Source organism: Echinococcus granulosus (genome assembly GCF_000524195.1).
Source record: "Echinococcus granulosus chromosome Unknown EG_S00082, whole genome shotgun sequence".
NCBI lineage: Eukaryota > Metazoa > Platyhelminthes > Cestoda > Cyclophyllidea > Taeniidae > Echinococcus > Echinococcus granulosus.
In genome coordinates, this window is record NW_020170462.1 from 72,146 (window position 1) to 83,671 (window position 11,526).

Below are 11,526 nucleotides of genomic sequence, written 5' to 3' on the forward strand. Positions count from 1 at the left end.
TAATATGAGCATAAATACCGCTTCACTGTTGCCATCTCTTGATTACCCATTGTCTACTCATTGGTCACCCATACCAATTAGGATCCACCCATTTCAATTATCACAGCTTATCTGTTGGTTGAGGAAAAAAAGAAAAGTAAGGTGATGGGGACAAGGTAATAACACAAGTATCTGGGAGGTGGTTTCTTATTTTTTTTAGCGAAAGACTCTTGCTTAATTACAAATGGCAATGTACAAAGTTGCAAGCACTCGATGATCCTTATGCCAAATGCAAAAGTGCTTCTCACCAATTTTATGCGGCGGAATAAGAAGTTACGCATTCTGAATAAAAGTTCACTCACACTGCGTATGTTTCTTCACCTGACCATGGAATACTTTGACTCTAAAGTAAAACAATCATAGCATGGGTTTTGCCTCATTTACGGAGTAAGATTAGTAAAGTATTAGATGATGGTTAAGGGGAGTGCGATTAGCTAGCTAAGTGTGGTTTAGCCGGCCGTCTGTAACCCCCAGTCTGTAGTTCAGGAATGCTGGTGATGCTGATGCATTAAGACAAATTTCTACAGTGAGTTGCGGAAGTTCCATTTGTCTGCATTCATGACATATCATTTCGATTTGTTTTTACTTTTCATAAATTGGTATTACACTTCAAGTCCAGCAACGTGTGATGTTGGCCAATTCAAGGAGTGAATCAGGAGTGTACAAATTGTGACATTACTAAATCTCGGGAAAATTAGGCTTGAATTGGGAAGCTTGTAGAAAATCGCAATCCAAGCTTTTCTTCCCTTACCAACATCTCTATTACTCTACACACTATTTTGAATTTACGGGAGAGTGTAATATTCTTGCGACCTCTGCATTCGTAGTAAGGGTAATGCGAAGGAAACGAGTGTTGATTACAGTCGACTGAACAGGCCGTTGGTGCGAGTAAAACCTGTAGGATAAATGCGCTTAGGCAGACACTTTTTTGAGTAAGAAAAAAAGTACTAGTGGAATAGACGACTGTGCCGTTACCCCATCCAGGTGATTGGCCGGTTATGACAAATAGATGTGCACACATTAATCCTGTTCTCGTGGTTATAACAAGCAACAGTCATAATGAATTAGGTCACTGGTTCAAATGGTAAATGGTAAAGATTGCAAGACACAGCCGAAACTTCCTATTTCTACCGTATTCCCTAACTAATGCTCACCTTACGCTACGATTTCTCTTACTTGGTCGTCGCAGAAACATCCCGATGCCACAATATATGCCCCAGTTCAGGTTGTCCCATATTGCCCAGACGACATTGTCTATTTCTAATTTTCGGTACTTCGTATGGGTCATCAGGCTCAACTTCCATGGCAACCTCTTCTGTCATCCCCGCTTATCATCTGTTTTTATTAGTGGAGACTACACCACGGAGGTGTGGATGTTGAATTCACTTCACCTGTACTCATGGATAAAATGATTTGTATCTCCTTACCTTCAGCTACTGCATGGTAAATGCGGCACTGATTTACGGTAAAGGGTTTCTTCTCACTCCTTTCCAACTTTCCACAATCACCCTAGTATTTGCCATGACTTGTAGAATTTTGGTAATTTCCACACCATCTTGAGTAGAGTGAGTGGGAAATGTTAAATGATACAAAAGTTGGGTAACTGTATAATGAAATGCTTCGACACGTTTTAGCTGCTGCATTCTTCATTTTGCTAAAGTATAAAAAAAGGAGCCATGGGGCTGCAAAAAAGACGAACTACATCAACTTTGTCATCGGTCAGATTAGTCATTCTGATTCGATTGACACAAATAGTCAAAACTAGTCTTAGGCATTAAAAAGACAATTGTTTTAAGCTATCATGCTAAATCCTGCTAAATAGGCCAAATTTAAATTTGTAGTTAAGTGAAGAACCTTGCTGATCGAACTACAATTAGTAGGGAGGGCAGAGCTGTCGGCGGAAACTAATTCCTTCTTTATCTGAGTCGTATATGCTAAATATTACCCATTGATGTCTTCGCTATGGAACAAATTTACATACTGTATGAATCAGTGACTTTCACTGCCGTAAATGAATTGGATCGGAGCAAGAGGGCTAAAAAGGTACCATTTCCACTAAGCTAATTGTCCGACGTCTGTCAGTTACGTTGTCCTTTATTTAATACTTGCATTTCCCACCAAATGTCAACACCTTCTACCGTTTTGCTAAATGACAATAGGTAAAAGACAGGTATGACTGTCTAAAAGGCAGTAAATTAAATTATGGTGTTTTAAACAGTACAATGTTATTCCGCTACTTGTAGACTATAAGTAGCGTGTTCGTGCCAAGGATCAAGGGAAAGTGGTATGCATTACGCACACACCCAGACCCAGCAATAGCAGCAGCAATGTGGTACATGAGGGTCTTCAGCGAAGTTGTGAGGTAGAGTCGTAACTTTCTTGCGACTATTCCCCATTGCCCTTTGCCTTTCCTGAAATCCAATGAGTCTTGCACCGTGTTGGTCATATACTTGTCCTAATGCTAATCACGACCCTAGAGCAATGACAACAATGTCATCACCTTTGCCAGAATATCAAAATAATGTGTTGTTTTGACCAGTTAAAATCATGGTTGGTATGCCCACATAGATTAATAGCGCGGTGAAAATGCATAATTAATTGATTCTGAGATAAACGATGTTGTATATACCCCCAGGTATCTTCTTCTCTCAAGGATTTTGGGATCTTTCACCACATTTTGTGGTAGCAGTGTCGAATGAGGTGCACCTGTGGAGAAGGAAGATGATCTTATGACTTCCATTCTTATCTGGGAATGTAATAGCAGCTGTAATTTTGGCTGCTCATCCATTTCTTCACCCCAAACCCACCTGTGCTCATATAATTGCGCCAGTGTACTGCCCAAATTGGTGTCGTATCTTTCGGAAATGATGCAGTCAAAAATTTCTTCTCAACCAGCATTTTCTGGAGTGAAGTGCTCTCTTTCTCCATGCCGTAGACCCGACCAAAGTTTGTGCATTATCAATCTAGTGTGGAATCAAATGTAATGTAGCTGCAAATTCTCGAATTTTCACTCACAGTTTTCCGTTACAAAATGTCTATTTCGACCAAACTAGTGATTTGACTTAGTTTCATCAGTCAAGTTGGATGCAACTTAAAGGAAGTGCTGCTATTCCTCTATTACGATCCTTAAAGGAAATGTCTGCTAACGATGGGAAGAGCACATTTGTACATTCTCAATGGTATATCTCTGCTATATATTGCACCAATAGCCATGACAAATGACCACGAAGGTCCAGATTAGAATATTATATTAAGAGTCCATATTAGTGTGCCATTGTGCAACAACTACGGCGACCTAGCATCCCTTAGCACCGTTAAGAGCCCAAATTTGACGATACAACACTAAATCACGAATCCTGAATTAGAATCATTTGGGTGAGAGGTGGACCTTCCATCTCCTTAAGCATCCAAGTCACCGGATCGCTAACCAATTTTCTCTATCGTCACTCTAAACCTTACTACATAAATTACATACATTTTGTTCGTTTTTCAGCACCCGCTAATTATGGCTGTTTTGCATAGACTTCTGCTGCCACAGCCCACGTTACCCTCACAGACCGCTGATTAAAGGGCAGCTTTTTCGTATCTAGTACGACTAAAATCCCACAAGATCACGCATAAGCTCCTTTGCTTCCTCCTTACCTCTTTTACATGAATGCTTGAATCTGCTCAGTTGAAGGTCAAATTGAGATTTTATGGCTTCAGACACTGTGTATCCTAGGCACTTGTTCTACTGCTATTTGCACGACGATTGACAAGGAAACAGCTTTAGTAGGTGAGTCTAATTCAGAACAAATAAATGCCACTACTCTTGAGAAGAGATGCGAAGTAGTGCGTAGTCTCGAAACTAGATTAGTGGTTAAAATGGATTTTGAGACTGCTGTCCGGAGTCGCTTCCTTCTGACCATGACACCAAAATGGTGGCAAGGCTACATTTATGCGTGTGACTGGCCTGAAGTGATTGACTCACCATGGAGTTCGAAGCCAATGCTTGTGTACACTCACGCTACTGCCGATGCTGTGACTCTGGGTCTGCCTTTGTGCGTGCCCGGGATGCAACATTATTCCTATTGTCTTCATGTTTTCAACCACCATTTTGATGGTTTTATCAAATAGACGTAGCCCCTCTGCACAATGGTAATAAAGTAATCTCATACGCTCAGCCACTTTAGCTGTATAACGTTCACTTTTGCAATGTTTTTGCCTTGTGTCGCTATGTTCTCTCATTTTCTCCTAACAGAATACGAGGATTTGGGCTGATAGAATAAGATGGTAACCAAAATTAGAGGAAGGGGTCATTTCAAATGTTTGGTTAATAAACTTGCATTTAACTACAACAATAGCCGTCTGGGTGGCGTGTGAAGAGGAGCACCATGGGAATAAATTGCATTTTTGTTTACTTGTACCGGCCAACAAACTTAAGCATAATGGGACTTGGTTCGTGGGACAAACACGGTAGAGGATTGGTACAGTTACATCTAACCTTGGTAATTATGCCATTTCATCACATTTCCTTTGTTGTGTTTAAGGCGAATGTTTTGGGCTGCAGCTACAAAATAAGTGGGTGTTGTGGAAGTGTTCATAATGGAACTGAAGACGTGAAAATGGGAACATGGAGGTATTATAGAATGCTTTTTCCAGCGCACTAAGGGAGTGAAATTAGGGAACCACGTTCCTCTGATTATGCCTTGTAAGATATAGGTCGAATACTCCAAATTTGTTAATTGCTGTCAGTAATTGGCATCAATATAAACTTGCCTCTTTGATGCTGCCACTTTCATTGCCCTTGGGTTCGACTTGCCCACCTGTCTGTTAGTCATACTCGTCATTGATGAGGTTGGTTGACTGCCTAATTAACAGAGGATCTCGCACGAACGAAAACAACATTGGCAACTAAATATAAATGCGATCAACAGCTGGACTATACTGCGTAGACAGTCGGCAGGCGCAATAAATTTGATCCAGAATGTCATTTGTACAGAGCAACTTGAATTGTTTAAGAGCATTGCTGTTCGTCTTGCAGCAGCCACACATTTTCATTCAATTTGAACGCCATTATTGTCCACCTGGACTAAGTTAATGCCTCCAGACAAATACTCGACGGCATAATTTTGACTAACACATTCACTTACAAATGACTAATGACGTTGACATTTCTTACCGCATTAAGAATAACTTTATCGGAGTGCTTTTGCGTTTATTAAACATTCCATAAGGCACAATACATGAAAAACCATATCGGAGCTTGTAGCCTTCCAATGCATGGTATGACTTTGCAAGTCACGTGGAAAAAATGCATTGTAATTTGCTCTTAAGACAGTATACAGCACTTTCCGTAAAGACAGCGTTTGCCATGTAGCATTTAAACTCGGGTTTCACCATCACCAACATTAATGAATGAACTTTAAACAAATAAAAGTCAAGAGCGCGGATATCTGATAAAAGGCCGAAAGTGTACACAGAAGCGTTGGCTTATAGGAGGATGTGGATGGCCAAGTATGGCTACTGATGGGCAAAATTTAGCCACCAGATCCCTGTTCATGCATGTGATTGGTCTGCATTTATCCAATGACCGCTCTGAGTGAGGTTCACTTGTAGATTACCAATAGTATTTCCTCATATCCTCACCCCACAAACCATTAGCTACACACTTCGAGGTCATTCTGCCAATGAAATACACCTACTCACAGTTAAATCCCACGCTGACTGTAGTGGAATGACGGTGAACTTAGACGTGGAAGTAGAAAAGAATCTCCTGAAATCAGGCTTAAGTTTGTAGGAGTACTGTGTGTTCCATGTACCTGCTTTTTTCAGGAAATCTCATTAGATGGACAAACCGCAAGTTGCAATTGAATATCTTTATGTAGTACTTGACTGGCAGGAACCTAAAAGTGCCACTTTGTACGTTGCTCCCTTCTTTAGGATTAAATACGTTCACTACTGTCACCATGACCGGAAAATAACATATAGATTTATGTAAATCTTTTTTTAGCAAAACATCCGCAGAGTAACTCACGATGCTGTCTGCAATGAGAACGAAGCGGTGCACCCATCAAAACCAATCTGATGGGCAAGTAATTGATGAATTGGAAGTAAGGATCCTCTAAATGGAGAAAAGGAAACTGTGCAACACATAAATGGCTTGAGTTAATGCAATTTTCACGCAATAAATGTGGTCTCATGTTGCACGATCACAATGTGAACAAAGTCTACTTGTACTACACTCGATATTGTGGTGAAGTTATTCTGGGACGTTCAGGCATTATTTGCTAATGCAATACCCGCACAGGCAGTCGATGCATTTTAATTCCCGTCTGTTAAGTCTGCATTCCCCCTAGAGTTCGGATGGTCTCAATTGCGCAAAACTCACTAATGCGAGACTTGTATGTCAAAACTCGGGCAAATTAAACAAAAGAGGATCAACGATGAGCTCCATCCCCGCCCTTTATTGACTTACTTTTAATAAGGGGTTCTTTAAGATGGTAATTGTATAATTGATGACCGCACGGGCCCTGCAATATCTCAAATTTGATTGTCGAATTTTAGCATTCCTGATGACTGTCTAGTATTAAATGAAAATTGGCAGATATATGCCTACTTTGAAATCACACTTTTCCTGCTGTGGCGATTGTGGTAAAGAGGGATGCTTTTTAGCAAGACGCAGGGTCGTTGCTGAGTTTCAAATTACCAACCAAAGTTTTCTGTAGATTGTATGCATCCCTAATTAAGTATCTTGCAATAATACTTAAAAAACATTTTCAATTCAGTAAGCGATAAACAGCGTTATGATATTTCTTCAAGAGATTCACCCAATTATTTTAGGTGTTTAATACATGACCGAACCCTCCAAACTCCACATTTTATTCCACACAGTAGCCAAACTTTGGAATTAATAAGTAAATTAAATTTAGTATTGCTTTAGATATATGTGAGATAATAACGCGCATGTACGTGCTGAAGGTGAAAACTGGAGCCGCAAATAAGTAAAACCATTCAAAATTTAAAAAATTTGATGCATTTTGCCTCACAGGAGTCAACCTAATTCGAGTTTATGAAATTAGTACAAAATCAGCAAATATGAGCTAAAAACGTCAAAATCTAGCATTTGTGGTCAGGAGATGTCTGCAATGAGGGGTTACGTTATTGTTAGGTAGACGGAACTGAATAACGAATTGTCCTTTCCTTATACCATGGATACCTGTAGCATAAAAAGGTTTGTTTTATAGGTGCAAGTTGGGAGGCATAATATTTTATATGGATAAAATTGTTGAGCAATTGCACTGACTGACACGAGAGTTCAAGCAAAGACTACCACCATGCAAGTAATTACAACTCGTGGAACTACGAAAGTTAGGGTCGATCCACCAACCGATTTATTGTTATCTTCCCTTTTTCGTGTAAAACAGACATATTATCAGGGATAGACGTAGTAAGTGTGCGTTGGTCAACTGTGAACTGGGTAGTGACAAGCGTTAACCACTGCCTCACTGTGACAGGCTCAACTAATGCTGCCATGTCATTGCGCTGAAAGTGTAAAAACGGTTTCTATGATTACTCGATGACATTTATTGGCCTCATTCTTTCGAATGTGGCCAGTTCTATCCAGATGGTAAAGGGGCAGTAATTGGCACTATAATAATAGCGGGCTTTAAATTGCCTTATAGAGATATTGGGTGGCTTTGATATAATTCATCTACCTGCACCCCATCGTGAACAATTTAGCACCATAGCACAATGTTCGGTAAAGAAGTAGAGCAAGTTAACCCACCATCAAAACCGGTACAGGCAAACATCTTGATTGACAGCGACTTTTGAATGGATTGCGTAGTTGTTGCGTGATGAGATTTGGCTTTGACAGCACAATTTGTTACACAAGATTCAGTGTGGAGCGCCGCAGTACTAAAATGAGCTTAAAAGACCCTTTACCTGTATCCATGTGACCAAAATTGAGCCCTCCTGTCCACACGAACCTGAAATCGTGCAAAGAAAAGCAATGGAAATGGAACGAATAAAACCTGCTCGACAACTTTCCTTTGGAGTTGAAACAAATAAATAAATGAGGGGGAAAGGTCCAAATATGCAAAAAATACGAACCCACCAAAACTATGAATGATTTTCTGGACTGTAAAGCAAAAAACCTCAAAATAGACTAAATGACAAAGTGCTGAGCAAGTATTCAGAACTAGAAGATGAGATAAAGATTTCAGAATAGCATACTTTACTTCAATCTTCCGACATTTATTCACACTAGATTCATCAGTTTATTCACTAGCTATTTTGTTATAATCCAGTCGTTCATTATTGAGTCATTCATTAACAAAACCATCCAAACATTTTTAATCCCTCTATCCATTGAACAATCTTTTATTTCATTTCACTTTACCATCACCTTAAGCTAGCCCCCCTCTTTGGAACAAATGAGTGCTGTTTAATAAAGCAATAAAAATAATATGCAAGAGGCTTATTAGTCTGTATTAGAGTACCTCAAAGTAAGTAGGAAAAACTAAAATGAAGTAAAGGAACGTCGGGGATTGGTTGTAATCTAGCGATTGGCCACATGTTTCTTTATAAATGTAGCATTAAAATAAGGTGGGAGAAAAATTTCAAATTCAGAGCCGACTGCCAACTTCAACCTAATTGCGCCACAGAGGAGGAATGGCGTAGTCACGTGTTTGGCTTTAGGTAAGTTTCTGAATCCCCAAAGCTCCATCCGTAGTATGTACTTCAGTCAGTATGTGAGACGCTTTAGTTTTACTTAAATTAATTAACTTAAACTGTATCCAATCGAGTAGCACATGCTTCTGGGTACGCACATCAACAATGTTGTAAAAATTATGCCCCACACTCATTTTGATCATTCGAAAGGTATCTAAGATAAGGTGATATATGTGACAGCAGCGTGGTGGAGGCACACATTAACTTCATGTCATCCAACAACCACGTTGGTTTTGCACGTACAGTCATAGGTAGGCCTTGCTAGAATTACGTAGCACTACCAATAGACTGGGCAAAGAAGGGAAGAACGCGCGGCATTTGCAATGCAGGAGGCAGATATTGTGTCTGAAGTGACGGCACTATCAATTTACTGAGAGTGACCACTCAGCCCATTGTCGTCAACTTAGTAATCTCTGGCCTAATTTTACCTAGAATGTGAAGGTGATACATGCTGACAAGTAGACAAATCTTGCCAGAATGACCCTTCAAATCAATTTGTCTTTATCAAAGTAGAGACTGGATTCAGGGAATAAGTATGGCACGTTGGTGACACTGCCAAATCGAAACTGCGAAAGCACGTGACACGAGGCAGTTCTGCATGTGTGCCTGTGTAAGGCAATCCTAAGATAATGCCAAGTTACACCAAAGGTCACATGAGGCAAAATTCGCCGAATTTTGATGAAGCACTTGCCGACGACTAAACCCTGTAAAAATAACTACCTAAGACAGACAGACTAGTGCGGCCCTATGCAGAGGCAATCTACTGATAAACAATGGGCCTATATTCTTAAATGTTTAAAAAGGTAGACGGTGGAAATTGGCCGCTAAGATGGTCTGATATTGTGCCTACTTTACACAAATAAAGTAAATAAAATGGGATAAACGCCGATTAGCCTGTGTCCATGGACGGTCCGGCTTTCAACATTTCTCTTAGTTAATATTAGGGCTAAAAAATACCAAAATTCGGCTTTGTACACTAACGCTTACTGAGCGTCATAAAAATGAGATGCTAAGCAAATTCAATTTCTCCTTTACATGAGCTAACCATAAATCACGTGTTAGATGCACCGCTAAAAATTTCGGCGAGAGAAAAATGTAGGTCGCATGAAGTGTTCCAGCCTCATAAATAATTATCTTATTTACAAGCATGTTGTGCAAATACCCACTCAATATTTTTAATCGGCCAAGTGAGAAAATGCCCAATTTAGGTAGCATCAATGACACACTAATAATATTTCCTTTATCATTACACAAATTTCCATGGAAACTGCATATGTGGTTTGCCGGCGCATTGGCGTAATGGATGTTTGACACAGTGAGCACCCAAATCTTGGTTTGAAATTTATTACCCTACAAAATCAAGGCAAGATTTTTGCATTTCTTTTTTCAAGACCAAAAATCACTCTTGCGGAATGTGCAGATTCGTGGCTAGACGGGTAAATAAGCATCAAATGGAGTCGTATATTTCATTTAGAAATGACGAGTTTGAGAAGAACGAATGCCTACTCTCTAGATAATGTTCATTGTATGAGACGCACCACACGACTGTTTAGTCAAGACCTCGTGGGTTAACTCTCAAACCGCGTCTCTGCACACCTCTACAATAGCAAGTGTGGGAGTTGAATGTGGCTTCCAATACGCGTTGCAACACGTGGCATCGTGCATTGTATGAATGCAGAAGGCACCTAGTTCGTCAAAAGCACGATACCTCATAGGCTAGTGGGACTGTGGTACCTTCCTATAAATGCGTTAAAAAATTTAGGTGCAGCTCATTTCTGTCGTAAAGATGGTGCTTCGATTCTGTCTTATTTTGCTGGCAACTTCAGTCATCGCTGAGGAAATCAGGGTAGACCCAGGTAAGATGCCTTTCAAAATTCATCTTGCATCAGCAGTCTGCGTATGTATAGTATGTTGTGGTGGATGCTTTTCAACTCGTTAATAGTTAACAGATGACCAGTTGGCCACTATTACTCATTTGTTACTATGTCACTGTCAAATCTAAATGGCGAAATTTAGCAGAATCATTGACTCCATATTCCTACTGTTGTCCTCCTTCTGTATCAGTTCGGCTAGATTTTTGAGTCACCTGCGAAGTGTCATCCACGGGTAGGGAAATGCTTCAAAAATACACCCTAAATTAGAAATGTAGTCCCAAACACTGATAGTAGACTGATTCACTGCACCTCATGACTACTTATTACTGCACACAATTTGTGTACCCTGCACTTGATAGAACATTGCCTTGCTGATATTGCGCCTCATTGTGTTCACTTGCATAGTACACACTCACTTGGACACCTTGTAAGGCAAAAGGCCTTCGGTATCTGGTCACACCTAGCACAATTCCTCCCTCATACACTGCCGTTGCCAACTTCAGCTGCAAGCGAACCCACCACTGACACTAATAACTTCTCCAAGATCAGGGATGTTAGTGACATCCATTTACCTGCTTGATGGGTCCAGATGACAGGAGAAAGTGCTTGACACACTCATATTTGTTATAACACATCCACAAACTTAACTTAAGCCTCATGTTTAACCTCTACCTCAAGCATTCCTCTTAATTTCGCTAAACGCTTAGCCAAGAAGTGACTGGAAAATTAGCTGGAATTGTTAATTTTGCAATGGGTTTGCTTCTGAAAAAAGGTTGCACACGCGTGTATATACATAACTAGCTATTGCATACCAACGGATGACACTCAGCAATTCTTACCTCTGGTGGAACATACAGGTTAATTACTCCGTCGTTTAGGGAAACACAGCAAAGTCCTG

General features: G+C 40.2%; 1 protein-coding gene across 1 annotated transcript; it reads right to left on the reverse strand. All coding sequences in view use genetic code 11, as the record gives it.

The window, feature by feature from the left end:
* Window positions 1–1,499: 1,499 nt before the first annotated feature.
* EGR_07600 (hypothetical protein) lies at window positions 1,500–11,263 on the reverse strand (the record flags this gene model as incomplete). The annotated part of the gene is made up of 8 exons (XM_024496849.1): window positions 1,500–1,683; window positions 2,540–2,643; window positions 3,682–3,704; window positions 4,523–4,629; window positions 6,922–7,077; window positions 7,966–8,286; window positions 9,800–10,104; window positions 11,201–11,263. The coding sequence occupies 8 exons, from the start codon at window positions 11,261–11,263 to the stop codon at window positions 1,500–1,502; spliced, it is 1,263 nt and encodes a 420-aa protein (XP_024348705.1).
* Window positions 11,264–11,526: the final 263 nt, after the last annotated feature.